Source organism: Coregonus lavaretus (assembly GCF_964263955.1).
Source record: "Coregonus lavaretus genome assembly, contig: SUPER_35_unloc_1, whole genome shotgun sequence".
NCBI lineage: Eukaryota > Metazoa > Chordata > Actinopteri > Salmoniformes > Salmonidae > Coregonus > Coregonus lavaretus.
Genome location: NW_028167181.1, coordinates 3,678,319 through 3,702,337, shown reverse-complemented (window position 1 = coordinate 3,702,337; position 24,019 = coordinate 3,678,319). Strand labels below are relative to the sequence as shown.

At 44.0% G+C, this 24,019-nt stretch overlaps 2 protein-coding genes across 4 annotated transcripts in view; one reads left to right on the top strand and one right to left on the bottom strand.

The window, feature by feature from the left end:
• LOC311110029 (FRAS1-related extracellular matrix protein 2-like) overlaps positions 1–24,019 on the bottom strand; it is a gene marked incomplete at its 5' end in the record, with an annotated part of 136,873 nt that overhangs the window by 35,740 nt on the left and 77,114 nt on the right. The gene's annotated exons all lie outside the window — the stretch shown is intronic.
• LOC311110031 (uncharacterized protein) overlaps positions 363–24,019 on the top strand; it is a 28,951-nt gene continuing 5,294 nt past the window's right edge. The window contains exons 1-9 of one of the 3 annotated variants that reach the window (XM_084188560.1): positions 363–460; positions 1,787–2,083; positions 2,296–2,415; positions 2,597–2,653; positions 2,859–2,938; positions 3,132–3,225; positions 3,541–3,612; positions 11,624–11,914; positions 13,155–13,246. In XM_084188560.1, the coding sequence (XP_084044686.1) occupies positions 415–460; positions 1,787–2,083; positions 2,296–2,415; positions 2,597–2,653; positions 2,859–2,938; positions 3,132–3,225; positions 3,541–3,612; positions 11,624–11,914; positions 13,155–13,207 (1,110 nt within the window). In that variant the 5' untranslated portion in view covers positions 363–414 and the 3' untranslated portion in view covers positions 13,208–13,246. Of the gene's footprint in view, positions 461–1,786; positions 2,084–2,295; positions 2,416–2,596; positions 2,654–2,858; positions 2,939–3,131; positions 3,226–3,540; positions 3,613–11,620; positions 11,915–13,154; positions 13,247–24,019 lie in introns of all 3 variants that reach the window. The other 2 variants (XM_084188559.1, XM_084188561.1) reach the window with 2 other exon arrangements.

The following is a 24,019-nucleotide window of genomic DNA, read 5'->3' as shown; positions in this document are numbered from 1 at the left end:
TGGGCGTTGTAAGTGTACCACACACACAAGCATCAGGAGTCCAAATTCAGTGTCCTCTTTTAATGATGGAATCAAAACCTATTTCCAAACAATAAATGTCTGGGGTTGGGTATGGGCAGAATTCTAGATGATAGAAAATCATTACTCCTCTGCTTTTGAGAGAATGTGGCTGAATTCTGAACCCGAAGGGAAGTAGTTTTGTATAAAAGTGCGTAATTTCCCCTGGTACTTCTTTGAGCAACGCTATTTCTCTATACATCCTGTGGTGCTGGATCGTCTCTGTGGCGTCATGGCCCAGCATCATGAGAGGGATGCACTAGACTGCACTGCTCTCCCTCATTCTGTTAGTGACACAGCCTATAGCAGGCTACCAGAGTACCAGGGAAAGTTAACTACACACAAGGGTTACTCAAAATGGACAAAATACCATTTACTTTTCCCTGTCTCATTGTCCTTTTGGGTAAGCTGCCTCTCTGCCTTTCTCAGTTTTTGCGACATTTACAGTATGTTTACATTTTAGTCATTTAGCAGACGCTCTTATCCAGGGCGACTTACAGGAGCCATGTTGATGTGCCCTTGTGCAAGAGCACATCGACCTAGTCGGCTCGGTGATTAGAACCAGCGACCTTTCGGTTACTGGCCAAAAGCAATTTTTTATCTTTAAAAAATATATTTATTTTATTTTATTTTGGGGGGCTGGCCAAATGCTCTTAACCACTAGGTTACTTGTTGAATTTGATCTAGTATAACGTTACTTTGATGTACTTTGCTTGTTTTTGTTTAGTTAAGATCAAGTCATTGATTATTTGGTGCAGGTTATTATACAAATACAAGATTGTTTTCTCAACTGGTTTTGTCAATTCATTTTATCTGCCAAAAAGCTGCAGATGTAATCAATGCTCTATCTATGCAATGGATTCTTCTCTATATATTCTAAACAGTGTTGGGGAAGCTACTCTGAAATCATAGTTTACCAAACTACCAATTACTTTACATTGGAAAAAGATAAGCTACACTAAAGCATACTATGCTGACCTTTTTAACAAGGAGCATGTGTGCGCCTAAGTTGAAAAATGCAGGCGCACACAAATATATTTAGGAGCACAATGAAAAATATCTGAGATATTACATCCTTCATTTTTCTATTCCAGGTCGCACAGCAAAATATTTAGGCGCATATACGAGTAAAATGGTCGCACTGTAGAGCCCTGCCTTAAGGGAAGTATAGTTTACTTAACTAAAGCTACTTTAAAAAAGTAGTTCACTACATCCAAGCTACTTTGTGAAAATGATCATATCTAAATCTCAGTGGAGGCTGGTGGGAGGAGCTATAGGAGGACGGGCTCGTTGTAATGGCTGGAATGGAATTAATGGAACAGTACCAAACACATGGAATCCACATGTTTGACTCCGTTCCATGATTCCATTCCAGCCATTACAATGAGCCCGTCCTCCTATAGCTCCCCCCACCAGCCTCCTCTGCTAAATCTGAAATGCCATAGACCAGGGTTTCCCAAACTCTGATACCGAAAAAAGGCAAGGAAATGATTTCCTACATCACCCATACTTTCTTTTCTTATTGCAAAAAAAGTAGTGTGTAGTTCCAGTAGTTAGCTACACCGTTACATGGCAACAAAGTTATTATCTACTGAAAACACTACCAAGATTAGAATTCAGTTCAACTACCACCAAGCTACTGCAAAATGTAGTTCAATTACTAGTTGAGCTACATGTAATTCACTACTCCCCAACACTGATTCTAAACTATACCCATGTCTTTTTCCAGGTCTCGTCATGACTTCTACCACCACAGCCCAGACACAGCCAGTCAATCCCACTGTACCCCAGCCCACCTCAGCCTCCAACCCAGCCATCGACACAGCCACTCCAAGAGACAACACCACTCCAGGAGACAACACCACTCCAGGAGACAACACCACTGCTGTAGACAACTATGATTTACCATTTTCCACCATAACCCCAAGCTCAGGCGTTCCTGATCTAACTTTTGATAACATCCCTATAATCAATTCCACCGGGAGGCCTAACGCCACGGAAACCACAACACTGAAGACCAGTCCAGGTATGTTGGAGGTGCTGCTTTCACTTTATGGTCAGTTTATGGTCAATGGTCGGTACCAGAGATGGAGTCTCGATCTCGTTGTCTTGGGTATTGAGACCAGTCGATAAATACAGTCTCGGTCTCGAGGGGTCTAAGTCTTGACTCCATCTCTGATTGATGCTAATTTCCTACCTGCTTTGGTGGAGGTAAAGTAACAAATAATTTTTCTCAAGATGGATCTCCAGGAGCCACATCCTGGTCCTCACCACCGGACATCTCTACGAAAAAGCCCCCAGCAGAGGCCAGCAGCACAGCTGCTAGCACTTCTGCTACTAGCACCACCAAGGATACAAGTGAGTTGATCTCACCAGAGTTAAGTGAATCCATTGTGAAGTGAATCCATTGTGAAGTGAATCTATTGTGAAGTGAATCCATTGTGAAGTGAATCCACTGTGAAGTGAATCCACTGTGAAGTGAATCCACTTAGAAATGATTCCATCAGTACACAACTTGTATGTTCTCTTTATTTAAAAGGATTGGCGGGAACTACTCAACAAAAAACCCCTGCGGGAAAAACGTCCAACCGCATTGGTAACATGATTGCATTTAAAAATGTCTCAAACATGCCCAACGATGTGTGTTCTGACACCAAATCTGAATTGGTTAACCATTTGTCAGAGTAACCGACATTATAAATAACATGAACATTTAGGTCATTTAGTCATCGTATCCAGAGTGACTTACATGGCCTTTATCTTGTTGCTCAAAAATGGATTGTTTTCTGTTTCTTTAATAGGATTGATCATCATGATTGTGATCATCATCACTGCCTTTGTGCTTGGAGCAGCATGCTTATTGACAAAGAAGAGGTCAAGGGTGAGTAATGTATATGCTGTTTGTCAAATTCAATTCCAATGTGATTTGATCAATTCTAACATTGTCTAACAAAGCTTCAACTTGGCTTTGTACAAACACCAAACGCTAGCGTTCAACTATGTCTGTCGATGCCTGTATGTTTTCTAGCCCATTGAAGTGTGTGTGTGTGTGTTGTACCCTGTTGTGTTTCCAGAGGTACTCCGTAGATCTCCGAGACAGGCATGAGGATCTGCCTCTGAGTACTGCGGAACATGACGCCGTGTTTGACAACTCCTCAACACAGAAGGGTGACAACATAGAATTACATCACATATTTATAGAATAAAACATGTATTATATATCTGTATGGAGGAGGATACACTCTACATTAATTTACACTATCATAATCAATGATCCTCTACTACACATTAATAGTGTTAGGGAAATTTAGACAATACAGAGAGAAAAAAAAAAACTGTACCACCATAGCATTTAAAATAAATAAGTAATAATGAGCATCTAGCTAATGCTACTGCACATTAACTCGTGGTCAAACTGATAATACATGTTTGACTGTAGTAGTAACCATGACTAATGCATGTTGTCTTTGATCACTTCTCCAGGGATGGACACCTTTACCGCCGTGGGTCTCAACAGCACCGAGGTCCTGGTTAAGGGAAGTGAGGGAGGAAGAGGTGAGACTGATGAAGTAATGGACAAGTGCTCTGAAGTGAGAGAGGGCGCTAGACACGGGAGGTGGAGGGGGGGGGGGGGGGGTTAAAGGAAGGGGAAGTAGACACGGGGAGATGGGGAGATGGGGGGGGTAAAGGAGGGGGAGATCGACACAGGGAGATGGGGGGGTAAAGGAGTGGGAAAAAGACACAGGGAGATGGGGGGGGGTAATGGAGGGGAAGATAGACACAGGGAGATGGGGGGTAAAGGTGGGGGAGATAGACACGGGGAGATGGGGGGGGTAAAGGAGGGGGAGATATACACAGGGAGATGGGGGGGTAAAGGAGGGGGAGATAGACACAGGGAGATGGGGGGTAAAGGAGGGGGAGATAGACGTGGGGGGAAGGAGGGGGAGATATACACAGGGAGATGGGGGGGTAAAGGAGGGGGAGATATACACAGGGAGATGGGGGGGTAAAGGAGGGGGAGATAGACGTGGGGGGGAAGGAGGGGGAGATATACACAGGGAGATGGGGGTAAAGGAGGGGGAGATATACACAGGGAGATGGGGGGGTAAAGGAGGGGGAGATGGACGTGGGGGGGAAGGAGGGGGAGATATACACAGGGAGATGGGGGTAAAGGAGGGGGAGATAGACACAGGGAGATGGGGGATAAAGGAGGGGGAGATAGACACAGGGAGATGGGGGGTAAAGGAGGGGGAGATAGACGTGGGGGGAAGGAGGGGGAGATATACACAGGGAGATGGGGGGGTAAAGGAGGGGGAGATATACACAGGGAGATGGGGGGGTAAAGGAGGGGGAGATAGACGTGGGGGGGAAGGAGGGGGAGATATACACAGGGAGATGGGGGTAAAGGAGGGGGAGATAGACACAGGGAGATGGGGGGTAAAGGAGGGGGAGATAGACGTGGGGGGAAGGAGGGGGAGATATACACAGGGAGATGGGGGTAAAGGAGGGGGAGATATACACAGGGAGATGGGGGTAAAGGAGGGGGAGATAGACACAGGGAGATGGGGGGTAAAGGAGGGGGAGATAGACGTGGGGGGAAGGAGGGGGAGATATACACAGGGAGATGGGGGTAAAGGAGGGGGAGATAGACACAGGGAGATGGGGGTAAAGGAGGGGGAGATAGACACAGGGAGATGGGGGTAAAGGAGGGGGAGATATACACAGGGAGATGGGGGGTAAAGGAGGGGGAGATAGACACAGGGAGATGGGGGGGTAAAGGAATGGAATATAGACACAGTGAGGTGGAGAAGGGGGGGGGGGGTAAAGGAGAGGGAGACAGACACAAGAGCATCTTCCTCAGGTAAGTAAGTAGCCTTGCATGAGTCTTGGCTTGGGTGAGCCGGAATGGCTCATAGGAGCAGGATCTCCTGTTTCCGTAGCGTGAGGCACCCCTTTCCTCAGGTACTCAGTCATTATGATGTGACTGAAGTGGCTAGTAGAAAAATACATGTGCTGTCCTCTCATAGGGTCAGTTTGCTGGGCCTATGACAGTGTGCCCCCAAAAGAGGCACAATTCTCAATAGTTTTAGTTTTTATCTGAGTTATTGCACAGTGATCTGTCAAGTGTGATGTATTGTTTGGTTACTGGAATGGGTTTTGTGTTCAGAGTGGATTTCCTCTTTTGCAACAGCCGTTAAAGAGAAGAGAGAAGGAAGTCGATGTGTGTTAACTATACTGTACATTCACAGTTATCTACATTTTAAAATGACCAGAGTCCCAGCTGAAATAATAAAATGTTCAACTTCATTTTAAAACGTAATGTTATCTTGTGTGGCAGGTGTGTGGGGATAATGCGATAACACTGCTCTTGCCGGCTCTTGCTCATATCACTGTTTTTATTCAAGTTGATGCTTGAATAAAAACAGTGATAAGAGCACTGTGTGAGGTTTAGAGTCCCTAAGAGCTTGCAGTTACGGTCACGACCGAAATGATTGGCACCCTTGATAAAGATGAGCAAAAAAGACTGTGTCAAATAAATAATGCAAATACTGAGCTGTATTGTATGGGAACATTATATTACTAATACAATTGCTCAAAGAAAAATATTTTGTTTAACAAGTAATAAAACGAATCTAAAAAAAGATGGTATCAAAATGATTAGCATCCCTAATGATTCTTATAAATAAAATCAAACAAAATTGAATCAGCTTTAACATTGTAGTAAAAAAAAAAAAAATCTAAGCTTAAAGGGGAACTCTATTCAAAAACTATATTTTAGTGTTTTTTTCATTAGTCCACTGTTGATACAGTCCCAAAATGTTTTGCATGTCAGCAGTCAAGTTTTCAAGATATTGGCCTTTCAATAAGAATAATGATTTTTTTTTTTTTGGGGGGGGGGGGGGGGGGGGGGTGCATATATTTGTCCTGTTATACACAAATGTGTCATGGAAATGTGTTTTTTTGCATATCACAACTCCCCCTGATGACACAAAAAGCATCATTTAAGGAACTGTATTGTGGCTTTTCATGGCTTCCTGTTTCACTGGGGTTCAAAAAGGTAACACGCATGTAAAATCCATTTGTCCTCCATCACCATGGGGAAAAGCAAAAAAACTAACAAATATACTGCTTACCACTTTTAAGGCAACAATTACAAAGTATAAAACAGTGGTAAACATGCCTGGTAGAGGACCCAAGTGTATGTTGTCCCCAATCACAGTGAGGAAGATGGTTCGGGAGGCAAAGTAAAGACCAAGGGTCATAGTTGGAGAATTACAGAACTTGGTCGCATCCTGGGGTCACCAAGACACCAAATCTACAAATAGACGCCACCTCCATGCCAATAGGAGCCTTTATAAAAACACCTTTATTGATCAACCAACAAATGTAAACGCCTGGTGTTTGCTAAACAGCATTGGCACTTGGATTGGAACCGGGTGCTATGATCAAATTCGACAAAAATAGAGCTCTTTGGTCATGCACACCAGTGATGGGTTTGGCGTTTGAAAGAAGGATGCATATGCAGAAAAAACCCCTCATACATACTGTAAGATATGGTGGTGGATCTTTGATGTTGTGGGGCTGCTGGTCCTGGGGCCCTTGGTAAGGTCAATGGCATCACGAACTCTACCAAGTTACAGAACATCTTCGTCAAAAACCTGGTTGCTTCTGCCACAAGTGGATCTTCTGGCAAGAAAATGACCCCAAGCACACATCAAAATCCACAAAGAAATGGTTAATTGACCACAAAACGAAACATTTGCTGTAGCCATCTCATCTCCGGACTTTTGACACCTATCCTTTTTATTTATTACCTGTTAAACAAAATACTTTTTTTGTGAGCAATTGTATTAATATAAAATAATATAATTTCCCCAAAACGTTGAGCATACAATATAGCTCAGCATAATGTATTTATTTGATACAGTCTTTTTGCTCATCTTTATCAAGGGTGCCAATCATTTTGGTTGTGATTATAGATAAGAGCTTCCCCACTGGGCAAAAACTGGTTGAATCAACATTGTTTCCAGGTGGAAAAACTGTTAGAATCAACTTGGAAAACTGATTTGATTAGAAAAAAGTCATAAATTTAAGGGAATTTTAATTTATTTTTTTAACCTTTTTAGCCTAAATCCAATGAGATGGTGAAATTTTTGGTCATGTTGAATGCCCGTTAGTTAACAACTCAACCAAATGTACTGTAAATCAAACTAGATGTTGAACTGCCCAGTGGGTCAGCTCTCATTGCCCACTCCTTTGCGACACCATGGTCACCATTCATAACACATTTGATTTGTAAAATGTTTTCTCACGCCCCAGGCAAACTCTGCCAGGTGTCAGATCATACATAGGAAATACTTTGAATAACCAGAGCCGCATGACTCGTGGAGGTTGATATGCGAGAATATACTGTATGACACGTGTGTGTGTGACTTAAGTCTGATCTCAGTGTGATAACCTCCATATAAGGAGTAGACTGACGTCGATGCAGCAGACCTGGGTTCAAACAGTATCAGATTTCTTGCCAACGCGTTAAGCGTTTGACTGAGCCTTTCTGGAGTGTCAGATAGGAAGGGTTTACGCATTTGGGACTATTACAAAACGTCAAATGATTAGCATGAAGTTGCCCATGCATTCCAGTGCGCTCAATATTTTGAATGTAATACTAGAGACACTAGAAAATGGAATGTCCCATCTTGCTCCATTGAGTGACAGCACCCAACCTACTCTGTGGTGAGGTGCAGTACTAACGTCCGCCACTGGATGGAAACAAAAGCCTAGAGAATGAACAGGAGAGTAAAAATCACAGAGCAAGTTGTTCATTGGCTTTGATGGATATGTAACTACAGCTTCTATTGTATAGGCTACCCTTGATATGTTCTTGTGTTATAAGACATTACCTTTTATACTTCGGTATATTATTCTCAGTGATTTAAACAGAAGACGTTTCAAAATAGTGACACGTTTTGTATCAGAAAATCCACACCTCAGCCTCCCGAGTGGTGCAGTGGTCTAAGGCACTGCATCGCAGTGCTAGCTGTGCCACTAGAGATCCTGGTTCGAGTCCAGGCTCTGTCGCAGCCGACCGGGAGACCCGTGGGGCGGCGTACAATTGGCCCAGCGTCGTCCAGGTTATGGGAGGGTTTGGCGGGAAGGGATGTTCTTGTCCTATCGCGCACTTGCGACTCCTGTGGCTGGCCGGACGCAGTGCACGCTGACACGGTCGCCAGGTGTTTCCTCCGACACATTGGTGCGGCTGGCTTCCGGGTTAAGCGGGCATTGTGTCAAGAAGCAGTGCAGCTTGACTGGGTTCTGATGACGCACGACTTTCGACTTTCGCCTCTCAGTACGGGAGTTGCAGCGATGGGACAAGACTGTAACTACCAATTGGATACCACGAAAAAGGGGTAAACAACAAAATAAATACAATCAGAAAATCCCACAGCTCTAATATGCTGCTCAGCTGGCTGTGGGTGAGCGTATCTATTTCAAGAGTGCTATCTTGTCAAACAAGTGTATCGTCCTCAACTCCATTTTATCTGCAAAGTAAACATGTTAATGTACTAAATAGGGCTCTACACTGACCTTTTTTTGAAAATCTAGGCGCACGCCCGCAAGACCATTTAGGAGCACAATTAAACATATTTGAGATATTAAAGCTAGAATCCTACATTTTTCTAGGTGCACTGGTGTTCCTAAATTAAAATTCCAGATCGCACAGGAAAATATTTAGCCAAATGTGCGAGTAAAATGGTCTCACTGTAGAGCCCTGCTAAATAATCCTGGATGTCAGGCCTCAGACACCTGTGTAATAAAACACACATTGTGAAATAATGAAAACATCAACAGTTCTAGTGGGAGAAGGGAACGTCATGTAGCATTAGCTGTTTAATTCATTCTCAATCTGTGATAGTCCTTCCTTTGACATTTCATTCAGGTTGAAAGTGATTGGAATGGGTCTTCCCAGGCTTTGTGACTGTCATGTCTGAGCTTGTCTTTCTTTCTCTCTCTGCCCTGGGCCATACTTTGTGGAATTGGTCAGTTTTGATTGCAGCATTTAAAAGTTACTATCCTTCAAATAGTTTTATCCTCTCCTTTTTCAAAATCATCAACTCAAGACGTTGCATTGACAAAATGATGGCTTCTCAGACAGACAGCTAAGCTGGTAATAGGATTCTACAGGTGCACATCATTTTTGACTGCTGTTTTGATACACCTCAGTGGCAACAGACATCTACTACTTTTTCAGCTCTTCCGGCCACAACCTTTCAACTTAACTATTTTCTGTGCTCTTTCCAGAAGAGATACAAGTCAAACAAATAAAACTATGGTCTGGGGAGGTGTGAATTCCACTGTTGTAACAGCATACTGCTACCCCATGACTTAAAGTCAGTCTGTTAAAAATGATAAGACAACTGTCACTAGTACTGGGTTTGATATGGACAAAATGGAAAGACTCTTCATGTGAATGAAGCAGAGTAATGAGAACTCCATTAGAATGAAGTACGCACACACACACACACACACACACACCAAACGCGCTCAAACACAAAGGCCCACAGCCACACACTTCGACATGGTCTCTATTACCTCTGTGGTCTTTATGGGTCAGTGCCAAGATGCTTGCAGTGCAGTCAGTCTCCTTTACTAGAGGTGTGGAGAGAAAGCCCTTTTTAAATATCTGGGTTGTTGTTGGTCCTCTGTTTATGTATTTGTGTTCCTTTTTGTGGTTTGGCTTGACCAAAATGTCCTACATGTCCAACAGCTGATCGATTTGGTCGACTTCGACTTTGTAGTATTGTTTCTCAGTACCATGATGTAAGGGTTAGATTATGTTTTTGTAAATATGTACTTGGTTTGATGTTGTAAGAAATCAAATGAAATCAAATTGTATTTGTCACATGCGCCGAATACAACAGGTGTAGACCTTACAGTGAAATGCTTACTTACAAGCCCTTAACCAAAAACCCTAACATTATCATTCATCCTAGCTAGCACGCAGAGATCAATGCCCTGGCCGCACTAATTAGTCAGCTACTCTCAACTTGTACCTCTGCCAGTCGCTCTCTCCTTCTTAGCTTTGGCTCCAGCTGTGAGGGATGTCCTGACCTGAAACATAACCTTAATCTCTACCAACTGCTCCGGCGACCGACCATGACACTTTCTTTTCTCAATTATTGAGTCTGGTCCCAGAGACTGATTAGCCCTCATCAAGGTTAATTACAGATCTCACTCTCCATTCCCACATTCCCTTGGACAGTAAAATAGCGTGTTGGCTTTGAGTGAGTCAGGGGGGCCTGGGAGAAACTGAACTAATGATGGGGATTAGCGTTAGCAACCAGACACTGAGTGGTGCGGTGGGGGGCTGACCGTCAGAGAGACACACACACACACAGCTTTGTTTTCATGCATTTTCAGGACATTTTGGGGAGTAAAAATGTATTCCCTATTTTCCTAAACCTAACCTTAACCCCAAACTCTAAACCTAACCTTTAAGCCAAAAATAACATTTAACAAATTCAGGACATGAAAAAAGTCCTGATTTTTCAAAATGTGTCTTGTTTACCTACCTTGTCAGCACATTGTGATGACTTGTCAGGACATTGTGGTCCTGATAAGGTAGGAAAACGTGTACACACACACACAGTAGCCAGAGGTAGCAATAGTGGTTAACAGATAGCGGTTTACAGATATGTCCTGTCCAGAACAGCAGTGGTGTTACCCCCACCCCCCCCCCAAGCCTCCTAGCCTACTTGCCCCCTCAGCCCCCCCATCACCTTGGGTAAGATAATAATGAGGCGGCCATACTTTCCCACAGCTCTTAACCAGCTGTGTGGCGCTGCTCTCCCAGCCAGGCCTGGTCAGTAATCAGGACCTCGTTAGGCGACCAACCAGAGGCCTGGCTCTGGCCTGGATCAGCTGGTTTAGTAGAGGAGAAATCCCCCAACAGTCAAATTGGGCAGAAAACAGTCTTGTAGGAACAGAAAGAGAAACACTGCAGGGCAGGAGACTCAGATAGGAAATGCTGTCATTATAGTAATGCTTAGGGGTAATGACAAAGCACAGTGTTGCAGAGCAAGGTAAATATGCCTTTCTTAGGTGGGAATTGGGTGAAAATGGGGGTGGCAGGTAGCTTAGTGGTTAAGAGCGTTGTGCCAGTATCCGAAAGGTCGCTGGTTCTAATCCCCGAGCCGACTAGGTGAAAAATCTGCTGATGTGCCCTTGAGCAAGGCACTTAACCCTAATTGCTCCTGTAAGTCGCTCTGGATAAGAGCGTCTGCTAAATGACTCATAATAATAATAAATAAAATGTGTTAACTACAGGTATATGCAATTGTGTGGTGTTGAAATGTGCTGTGTCAAGCTATTCTGACATATTGTGTGTATAATTTGACTGGATTTGTTTACCTAGGCTGCAATTCTTGTACAATATATACATTACACATCTTTTTGTCCAAAAATCATGTGATGAATCATCTGAATGCCTAACTGAGCATGGATGGACTTGATATCTTCCAATATGTTAGACACTGACATGATTAGCTCTGTACTCCCTCCGCAGCAGATAGTGAGAAAAGCTCTGACCACCCTCCACCTGCCAGCCCTGTGGACAAACCTGATGCTGTGGCCCCTGGAGATGTGGCCGCTGGGGCCCCTGGAGTTGTGGCCGCTGGGGCCCCGGGAGTTGTGGCCGCTGGGGCCCCTGGAGTTGTGGCCCCTGAGGCCCCAGTGGGGGAGACTGACGACGAGAACACTGTCTCCAACAAGACCTCAGTGGAGTCAGTGGAGGCCAACGAGAACAAGAACAACAACAACACCATCACCACAGCCAGGATCGCTACAACAACACCAAGAGGTTTGTATAGTTCAATATCTGCTACAACCTCTCCATCCTCTGTGTGTGTCGTTCTGACGGGTTGGGATAAAAGAGAAGTCACATTTCTGTTGAACATTTCTATACATCTTCTTCTAACGTCATGGTATCTATGGCTATTGATGTCATGTTGTTCCTCGCCGTTCAAAAAAAGTGGGCTAAACAAACCACACCTCTCTTCGCTTCTTTGCGTAGTTTGAAAATACAACGAGACAGATTGGTTTATCCACTTCCTCTTTCTCTGTAATTGACTCAGGGATACAATGTTGAACAGAAATGTTCTACTATATCTTGAACATGCCTCCCCTGGGGAGAATGTAATTAACACAGGATGGTGATAGCTCCACAGCTCCCAGACTATGTCCATATCTTAGGGCGAAGAATTCTTCTATAATTGTGTGGTGAAGACTGAACCAACAACTCAACAGGACATTTAGTTCAAGCTGTCGTTGTTTAAAGCAAAAGACAGTTAATAGTTGTGGCGTTCCTCATAGCAGTGGAAAATAGGTTCATGCACACTTGGGACGCTTGAGTGAGTTTTAAATGTCTTGTGAAAAGCATCACTATATGGTCAAGCCATTGCAAGTGACAGGCAATGGTTAGCAGCAGATGTGTGTATTTGACCTTTCCCCTTTACTAAGAGATGTCCTAGAGCTCAATCCGAGAGAGAACTCCAGTTGGCCTTTCAGTCTTTCAGAGGTCCAAAAATGCATGGAATGTTTGTAAACTGTGGCTATACGGTCACTCGTAAGTATGACTATAGGACACATATTCCATTGTTTAGTCCCACTACTATCGGATGGTTCTACAGTATATGATTCAGAACACATGTTCTACCCATCACATCACATCGGTATTGAATGTTCTACTTTGGCAGGGATGAATGTTCTACTTTGGCAGGGATCCTGACTTTAGGTCTGCTGCCATTACTCAAATATTTTCTGGAATGTATGAGTGCAGGGATACAAGTATCTTATATCAGCATGCATCCTTTTGTAACCATGGTGAAATGTAGCTATAGGTCTAGGGTTAACACTCCCCATGTTCATCACTTCATCTATGTCCTGTCTCCTCATTATGTTGTTTCTCTGCTCTTCTCTCTCTCTCTCTCTCTCTCTCTCTCTCTCTCTCTCTCTCTCTCTCTCTCTCTCTCTCTCTCTCTCTCTCGTCTCTCACTCTCACTCTATCTCACTCTTACTCTCACACACACACACTGTCTCAGGATGGGCCATTACCAGCAGCTTCTCTGAGGTTCCTCTGGACAACCCAGCCTAAAAGAGATCCTCCTTTATCTGCAGCCCCTTCACAACCACGGTAAGCCCACATCGGACCCCCAGTTAGCCCCCAACAGACCCCCAGACAGCCCCCATCGGACCCCCACCGTAACCCCTAGATCCCCAATCACCCCCCAACCTCCCCCTGCAGCTGCTGAACCACTTCCCCAGCTCAGGTGTTAGTAAACGGATCAGCCCCAGCCAGGTCAGCAGGCCGCAAACGACTTTTGCTGGAAGTGCCAGAAGTGTTACTGAACCGGTCTCCCTGAATGAACATTGCAGTATAAATAGGACGTCATAACCACCAATCTACCGGTACTGCTGGTTATTAACATGTCGTTATCTATCTGCATTAGATTATGGGTTCCCATCTTCGAAATCTTCTTGACGAGGCTAATCCACATTGATTTATATATATATTCCTTGAAGGGATGTTTGTGGTTGTCGATGCATCTGGACTCAATTCTCCATTGGCAGTCATAAGATATTGCAGCATATATCAAAGTTTAATTACTTGTGTAGGGAGGATTTATATAGGCTCCTGGTTGAGTGAGGGGGACATATGTAGGCGTATTTGTTATACCTCTGCAATTTTCTAACTTAGTTATTGGACAGATGTCATTTAGCCTCTACAAGAACAAGTCGTACTGTTAGATGGAAACGACCACAACTTGCGCATCAAATATCTTCCACAATCTACCAAACAGCTCCCAACCATCTAAAATATCTCCTTGCCCACTTGCCGCAAAACAATGCATTTCCGATTTCCACTCATACTCTCTCATATACCTTTTCTGCTCATACCTCTGCTTCTTATCTCATTTCGATCAGGCATTCTAGATAGATTCCTCAGACAGACCCCAGCAGTTTGGGTCCTCTCAGTCAGTCAGACAGGAAGTTATAAATATAGCCCACTGCACCTGTGTTCCTCTTCTCTCTGAAGCCTGCCGCCAGTGTAGTGCTGCAGCCCAGGGCCTGGACCTTGAAGACCTGAGGAATCCACCCCGCTCTTAACAGACGATGATAGGCCCAGATCTTAGGCCCTGCCGCCGAGACGCATCGTGTTAACAGTCACGGATTGTGTCCCTTATCACAAAAAAGCAGTCCCCCCAGAAATCCCTGGCATCTCAGGTCCATCTTGGGTTGTCAATCCCTCACTTGTTCGCACCCCTCTCGTCCGTCCTCCCCCCTTTCTCTATCGCTCTGTCAGTAGTTTTGCTTGGCACGCTTTTTTGTGTGACCCTTAAGATGACCTGTAGTGTTGACATTTCCTCATACTGTATAGTAGAATCACATAATGTAGAAAGATGTCTAGTGACCATCCCTTATAAAACTACATTTACAGCAGAATGAATTAGGTCTTATAAAACTACATTTACAGCAGAATTAATTAGGTCTTACAAACCTGCATTTAGAGCATCATGAATTAGGTCTTACAAAACTACATTTACAGCATCATGAATTAGCTCTTATAAAACTACATTTACCACAGCATCATGAATTAGGTCTTATAAAACTATATTTACAGCATCATGAATTAGGTCTTACAAAACTGCATTTACAGCATCATGAATTATGTCTTACAAAACTACATTTACAACTAGCCGGTGCCCCCGCACATTGACTCTGCAACGGTACCCCCCTGTATATATAGCCTCCCTACTGTCACTTTATTTTACTTCTGCTCTTTTTTTTTTCTCAACACTTTTTTATTTTATTATTTTTTTATTTTTTTTTTACTTTTTTTGTTTAAAATAAATGCACTGTTGGTTAAGGGCTGTAAGTAAGCATTTCACTGTAATGTCTGCACCTGTTGTATTCGGCGCATGTGACCAATAAAATTTGATTTGATTTGATTTGAATTAGCTCTTATAAAACTACATTTACCACAGAATGAATTAGGTCTTATAAAACTGAATTGATAGAATAATGAATTAGGTCATGTAGGAGAGTGCAGTTAGAAGTGAAGGCTACTGCCTAGCACCCCTGACAAACCTGTCCTGTCTGGTATTAAGGAAAGGCTGGATCAGAGGGCTGGGGATTTGTAAGGCAGCCCGATGCGGGTCAGTAGGAGGAGAGGAGAGACTGTGGACTAATGGATACATTTTAATGAACACCGTTTTTTATAATGCAGGTATGCATGTATACACTACGTATGTACACAAATATGCACAGTGTAACCATAGTCATTCTTAAAGATGACTGACGTGTCTCCAATCTCCATCTTTAAGGTGGGTGAAAACATCAGAGAAAGTCTTGCTAGCTTCAAATAAGGTGGCTATGCTGTGGCTGTGTATGTAATTACAATCGTCGTCTTCAGACCGCCATAATTAGTTCATTAGAGGATTGGATACTTGGTCCAGACAGAGCCACTCTCTGAAGAAATGACTACCTTGGTCCAGAGTCTTTTACAGTACAGGAGGCCCCATACCACCTACATTACATTTACATTTACGTCATTTAGCAGACGCTCTTATCCAGAGCAACTTACAGTTAGTGCATACATTATTCTTTTTTATTTTCATACTGGCCCCCCGTGGGAATCGAACCCACAACCCTGGCGTTGCAAACGCCATGCTCTACCAACTGAGCTACCTCCCTGCCGGCCATTCCCTCCCCTACCCTGGACGACGCTGGGCCAATTGTGCGCCGCCCCATTGGTCTCCCGGTTGCGGCCGGCTACAGCAGAGCCTGGATTCAAACCAGGATCTCTAGTGGCACAGCTAGCACTGCGATGCAGTGCCTTAGACCACTGCGCCACTCGGGAGGTTGGATCCATTTGACACGTGATTTATTTACAGATGTATTTAACAGGATCGTTGGAGACAGAGTAGACCATGTAGATGGAGAATAACTAACCATAGATAATATATGATGACGTTAATAATCCTACATGTGTAATGTAGCAAAATACAAGTGTTAAAATGACATGTTTTATGCTAGTTTCTATTTACCTATGTCACAATCATTTATAATCACATATACACACCGTGTAACATTATAGTTCCTGGAGATTGTGCTACGTAATTGCTCCTATACCATTGCCTTCCAGAACTTTTGTATGACTTACACAAACAGTGAGAGCTGAGTCTACCAGGGCTACCTTCTAGCTGCAGGTTATTGATATGGTGTAGAGTTTCACACTGGGGGAGTGATATTTGATCACGGTAACTACAGCAACATTATTTATATTTCAGCATAGGAAAGCAAGTATTCCCATTGATAGGCTTGGTAGGTACACTCTTAGAAAAAAGGGTTCCAAAAGGGTTCTTCGGCTGTCCCCATAGGAGCACCCTATTTGGTTTTAGGTAGAACCCTTTTGGGTTCCATGTAAGGTTTTACATGGAACACAAAAGGATTATACCTGGAACCAAAAAGGGTTCTTCAAAGGGTTCTCCTATGGCACGTGTCAAACTCATTCCACGGAGGGCCGAGTGTCTGCGGGTTTTCACTTCTCCCTTGTCCTTGATTGATGAATTAAGGTAACTGATTAGTAAGTAACTCCCCTCACCTGGTTGTCTAGGTCTTAACTGAAAGGAAAAACCAAAAACCAGCAGACACTAGGCCCTCTGTGGAATGAGTTTGACACCCCTGTCCTATGGGGACAGCCAAAGAACCCTTTTAGGTTCTAGATAGCACCTTGTTTTCTAAGACGATAGCCTATTATTCTCACTGTTGAATTGTAGTTATTAACTCTTTATTCTAAATACAGTGGAAAAGAGGATCGATAATAAAGTAGATTCAGCTGTGGATTTCACATTCAGCATGAGGAAAAAAGGCCCTTCTTGGAAGGCAAGGTCGGCCTTGCTCATACACAATAAGAAAAGCTGTCTATTCTGTGCTTTACATACAGAGAAAACAGACTGAATCGACCTTGTAAAAAAGGAGCCAAGAAAGAAAGAGAAAAGCTAGAAACAACCACTCCTTTCTTCCTTCCACCTGGTTTAGGTAGTGATGAGCAAGCTGAAGTTGAAAGGCCTCTTGCCTCCCCCATCCAGGGGAGATAATGGATATGACCTGACAGCTCATAAAACAGCATAATTAGCTGGTTAGGCCGGCTGTGTTATTTTCCAATCAGGGGTTTTCTTTCATGTCCGTCAGCCCACGTTGGAGGAAAACATTTCCACTGCTGTCGGGGGGAACGGGGGTTATCATAAATTTGACTCTGGAATAGCCCGCCGGTCCAAAGAGAGGGGAGAGAATGTGGACAAGCCTAGCTAGTAATTAGTGTGGGCTATTTTATTGGCCGATAGGGGCTTTCGTTCGATGTGATTGGACACACAGGTTCAAAGACAGGGCAAGGCTGTGTAGAGACTCAGAGGTCAAGGGTCAGATTATGTTATCTCATTGTGCTTAGATATATTTGTCATTCATCTACCCCAAAATAAATCATTTTCTTGTTTATGTAGTGGCATTGCTGTCCCCAGTAATAAAAAAGAAACCAGATCTCCATTTTGGGGTTTGAGACTACCATTTTGGACGTCCCAATGGATCTATGGCAGGATAACAGTGGCTGGGTGTGAGAGGGGGCCTGGGCTCAGTAATAACAGTGGCTGGGTGTGAGAGGGGGCCTGGGCTCAGTAATAACAGTGGCTGGGTGTGAGAGGGGGCCTGGGCTCAGTAATAACAGTGGCTGGGTGTGAGAGGGGGCCTGGGCTCAGTAATAACAGTGGCGAAGGTGTGAGAGGGGGCCTGGGCTCAGTAATAACAGTGGCGTAGGTGTGAGAGCGGGCCTGGGCTCAGTAATAACAGTGGCTGGGTGTGAGAGGGGGCCTGGGCTCAGTAATAACAGTGGCGTAGGTGTGAGAGCGGGCCTGGGCTCAGTAATAACAGTGGCGTAGGTGTGAGAGCGGGCCTGGGCTCAGTAATAACAGTGGCTGGGTGTGAGAGGGGGCCTGGGCTCAGTAATAACAGTGGCTGGGTGTGAGAGGGGGCCTGGGCTCAGTAATAACAGTGGCTGGGTGTGAGAGGGGGCCTGGGCTCAGTAATAACAGTGGCTGGGTGTGAGAGGGGGGCTGGGCTCAGTAATAACAGTGGCTGGGTGTGAGAGGGGTGCTGTGCTCAGTAATAACAGTGGCGTAGGTGTGAGAGGGGGGCTCAGTAATAACAGTGGCTGGGTGTGAGAGGGGGCCTGGGCTCAGTAATAACAGTGGCTGGGTGTGAGAGGGGGCCTGGGTTCAGTAATAACAGTGGCTGGGTGTGAGAGGGGGCCTGGGCTCAGTAATAACAGTGGCTGGGTGCTGCTGGGTGGTGTTTCCTGCATGTATGGGTTTTGATGTAGTGATTGGGATGACAGGGCTCTGTCATGTCACCTGTCTGGGTTTATGGTTTATCACAGGGAGGGATTGGTGGAAAGGTATATACACACACACACACACACACACACACACACACACACACACACACACACACACACACACACACACACACACACACACACACACACACACACAACCAGGACAGAAACAGCTGGTGTCAGCAGATCTAAAATCTGCCTCTTGTGTCCTGCGCAACACAACAATGTTAGCCCACTGAGCTAAAAGCCTAAGCATTCGCTTGGGGAGCTAACATAAGTCTTCAGGACTCAGGAAGTTACTCATTAGACAAGTTTGATTCCCCAAACCATCTCCATTACATAAGCAGTGTACCCTCCGCCCTGGCTCACCAACTGAGTTAGACATTGTGCAGGGCTCCACACTGAGAATCATTAAACAATAGACCAATAATCTATTTTCAGCTCAGGTCGTGTAATATGACAACAGCTGCATTTATCTACAGACTGATATTTATAATGTTAGATTAGTATTATGTGGCTCACATAGCATGAGTAGTCCTCTACCCTGACAATTATTAGTTATTACAGTGTTTTAAATTAGATTAAAACACACACGTTTGTGTTGGTGGCTGACTGCTGTCTGTGACCGAAGTTTGAAGGTGGAGTCAGGTTTCAGTGTTGATAGTACTAACTGTCTGAGGGTCCCAAATGCCCTATGACAAAATGGCGTCTCTGGCGTCTAGCTTTTTAATGTGATACTGTTATATACAGGCTCTGGATGTTACTGTTAGCCACTGTTGTTCTGTCAAAATACATTTCTTTGATAATGAAATGTATGCATCTTGTTTGACATGATGTCAACTTTTAATCCCTAAATTCCATTACTGACTGAAAGACCACATAATGATAATGTTGATAGTCATTGTTTATCACACAACATTGTCAAACGACACCCCACATCTAATTTTGTAAACACATTACCCTAAACATTGCATACACCCCTTCTTTAATCCCTTGTGCCCTACTTCTTTAAAGCAGCCCCACACAGAAGGTCTTGAATTTCCTCCCTGTCTCCTTGTTTCTACCCAGCCAGTGTGTTGAGAGATGCAGAGTAAAGGTTCCCTTTGATGCTCAGATAAAGAGTTAGAAGGTCTTCAGACGCCCTATGCTGGCTGGGCTCAGCACGCACGCGCGCACACACACTGGCCTGGGTCCCCTCCTACATTGAAGTCAGTGGAGGCTGCTGAGGGGAGGACGGCTCATAATATGGCTGGAATTGAGTCATTGGAATGTTATAAACCACATGGAAACCACATGTTTGATACCATTCCTTTGACTCCATTCCAGACATTATTTTGAGCCGTCCTCCCCTCAGCAGCCTCCACTGGTTGAATTTGCTGTGCTACATCCATCACAGATGGTGGATTTCTCTGTAAATCCTCACGCCTTCTTTGTTTACCTCTATTTGTACTGCTAACCCAGGCTGGATTGTAACGGGATAGGTCTAGCAGTGGAGCTATTGACATATACATGTATATTCCACGTGGGAGTATATTCACTTCTGGTTGGTAGGCAGAAACAGAAGCACTTCCTACAACCGCAACCCAGCTGTCTTTTCCTTTTGGCTTTTTATAAAGCGACGAGGTCGTGTACTTCGGACAATCTAAATGTGTTTAGAACGCAAGAGGTGAATTTACAAGAGGGTCACTTACATGTGTTAATTAATCCATTATAAACATTCACCCGAGGCTTCCTGTTAGCTTTGCATCTGTCGTGACCTTGTCGTAGCCTTTTTCCCTTTTCCTGTTTCTTTTATTCTTTTATTTTTACAAACACTCAGTTAAAACATTAGTATATTTAGCCATGACTATATTTAAACGTTAGTATGCAGCCCTATCTCACAGTACAGTACACAGCTACTGGTGTGGGTGGAATGTAGCTAATGTAGCTGGCTAGCTGCTCGCTATGGAAAAACTTTATCACTTCCTGTGGCAGAGGTCAGAGCAACCTGGGTGTCAAATTCAACTCGTGAAAAATCCAATAACTGAGTGAGAAATACATTTACTAGTTCAACCAGTTGATTTAGTGGCAGTTGTTTGCTATAACGACCTTAAGTATACAAGTTAATCAATGACAAAATTGAGATAACCCTTAGCTAGTTTAGATACCATTTGGCTCGTTGACTATTCTGGATCTCCACCATTGTTCACCCCACGACAACCTTCATTTGTAGCCTGTGCTAGAGGACAAGGCTAGTTGAAACCTAGATTGCTTTCCAAACAATTTAGAGGCAGCTTGTTTTGAAAGCAAGCCCCATTATGCGGTCATGGCTTGCCTTTATAGAAGACGCCGAAACCTTGACAAATGGGGTCAAGGCAACAGATGCTTGAGAGCTATCTATAACCAATAAGGAACTCCAACCTCTCTCTCTCTCTCTCCCATAGTCATATAGTCGCCTAAAATATAGCCTCTTGTTGCTATCAAACTCTTGTTGCGTAGTAAGCTGATTAGCCTTGTTCATTAGCTTTCTGTAGGATACAAGGGAGTATAATTGAGACATTGATTTGTGTATGTATTGCTAGCCCTGATCCCTGTTATTTTTACACACTATACCGTGCCTCTTTATGAAAGGAAGTATCTCTCCTTTATGTGACCTGAAACCATGCGACAACCCATTAGTCATATCGGCAGTGCGTTTACCACTGCTATCTGGTCCAGAGATCAGATCTCGTTTGTGTAATACCACACACACATCTCACGTGTTCACTTCCTGAACTTGTCTCCACATCACAAAACCGCTAGGTGGGGTCGGTCTAACTTCCTGCTTGGGTTCCTTGACCTTCAGTGACCCTTCGCGGTGGGAGCTAAGTGAAAAGGTCAGAGGTCAGCGGAACCTAATTAAAGGGTATACACTGACCACAAGGAGGAGAGTGCTGTACTCCCTGTGTCCTAGGAGACACACCCACATTCTTTAGTGGTCACTGAGACGGGTCCATGCAGAGGTTGAGGTAGAGGGAATTGTCCTCAAGGAACATCTAGACCTGCACACACTTAAAGCTGCAATATGTAACTTTTTGGGCGACCCGACCAAATTCACATAGAAATGTGTCATTCTCAAGTCTAAGAAGCGGTAGATCTGTTCTAGGTGCGTTATTTCTATGCTTCCCGTTCTTACGTTTCAGTTTATTACACCAGCTTCAAACAGCAACATATTTTTGGTTAATTATAAGATATTTCACAGCGGTTTAAATGGTACAATGATTCTCTTGCTTGATTGGTCAGATAAACTGAAATTAGGCAAACTATTAGAATTTTAGCAACAAGGAAATGGCGGAGCGATTTCTGCATACTGCACCTATAAACATACAGATGCCACACACACACACACACCAGGTAAAGGAAGAGAATTCTTAAGAGCTTCCTTTTACAATTTCACTGTTCACCATACCCTCTACCTAGCCCATCTTTGATGGACGTCAGAGGACGGTGACCTCTGACCTTTTGAGTGTTTATGTTTTAGACTCTTCACAAGAGTTCCACCGTAGCGGTCACATTTGCCCTTCTTCTCTCTCTAGTATTCCCGCCATGCTATGCCAGCAGACAGCTGGTTGCCAAGTGCTGTGACACACACCGTTATCGACTTCGCTTTAGCCGCTACACGCTATGGAATAATAATAATAATAATACCTGTCTGTCAACAAAGGAAGCAGATGATAGAAAGGCAATGGCAATCAAATAATATGGCTATAGGTTTGATATGCTATACGGAAATGGTATTTACACCTTGGTAGCTTAGCTTGTCTAAATAGGGGTCCGTTGTTCAACACGGGCTTTCCAGATAGCATCTATCTTCGTTGCGGGTAGCAGCAGCCCTGGACATTGTGTGTGTGATCTGGTAGCGTGCTATGATGTGATGCCCACTTTGCCCAGACACTATTCCTAGGGATAGAGGCTACTACTCTATTATATTACTGCATCTGGATGTTCCATTGAGCTTTACAAAGGAGACCAGGCCTAAAGGCAGTCTATTGCAGATCTTAATTTGAGCCAGTTTGCAACAGGAAATGTGAATTATTATGTGGATTATAATTCATCAACGTTTTTGTAGGGGTAGATACATTTTTCGTAAGGGAAAATCAAGTCTGAAATTTCAACGTGGAAAATGACTAACTTCAGAAGCCATTTTGAACCTCAAATAGACCACGAGTTTTAAATGTCCTCCTGCAACAGGGCGATCAAATTAAGATCCTACATCTGTACCTAAACTCTGAAGTTTAAATCAAGTCTCCTAGACTAACAATGAAGGACAATGATCCAGTCATTGAACAAAACCCTTACAGTTTCTCTGATAAACACCCTCTGTCACTTCCAGTTGTCTTGCAAACAGTCAGTGCTTTGAGAACCTACTAAGAGTTCAGAAAATCATTTGTGGGGAGTTGGGAGGTGCAGTTAGTCGAACGTCTCTAGCAGTCGGCAGAACTAATGTCAGGCTTTGTTTACGGAACAGAATTCCCCTGGGGCAGGATTATCCAGATAAACTCAGAGGAATGGAGTCCGCCCGCCAAACGCAGGATTAGGGAAGTGGCCGATCCTTTCAGCTCCTCTAGAGCCCCTGAGCTCAGTTTTTCAAAAGTTATCTATCCGGATTTTGGCAATCGGATACGATTAAATGCATAGAAATATAATGAATAGAATGTGAGTCCCCATTCAACTCAATCATTCATCCGTTTTATTCATTCTATTTCTATGCATTTAATCCTAACAGATAGGCGAAATTCAGACAACTTTTGAAAAACTGGGCCCTGGTGATGCCTTCTCCACATCGTGTGTGTGAGCTGTCAGGAATGTCACCCATTCACAAATACTGTCACCTTTCTATGTACAAAGCAATAGGTACTGTGGATGGATTTAGTCTTAGTTCCTGACAAGGTATTTCTATTCTCATGAGCCATAACCAAATCTCTACGTCAGTCAAGAGAGAGCATGGTATTTCCAACTATCTTACTATCTCTGGATGGACTGACGTCATAGTACCAAACCAGTCGTCATTCTGATCTCATTGACAGTCCCCATGTGATCAGATTCTGTGCTGGTGGCTCACTGTTTGGGAGGAGCAGCAGCCATATCAGCTTTATGTCCAACCCCACAATGTGTTACAGTCTGTGACTTCAGTAGCATGTAAGGGATAGACCTGTCACCATCCTCTGCTTGGTGTATTTTCGGCTGGTGTCCCCATCCAACATGTTTGGTTGTTTTAGCATTCCTGTCCACTCCTCCTGGGTCTGACCTGCTCTCCGGGCCTGGCGGGGCTACTGTGATCAGAGACTTGGTGAAAGATGGACATTCACCTGCTGGTATTGCCTCAGGCATCAGCTCCAACCTCCAACATTCCTTCCTCAGGCCCAAACTGACGAGTCACACCACTGTTTAATATGCCTGTGTCTTTCAGTGTGTTAGTCATCACAGTTGGGGAACTTTTCTCCCCACTCTCCAGGTGTAAGAATAGTTTACTTTAAATTAAAGCTTTAAGAATGTTAC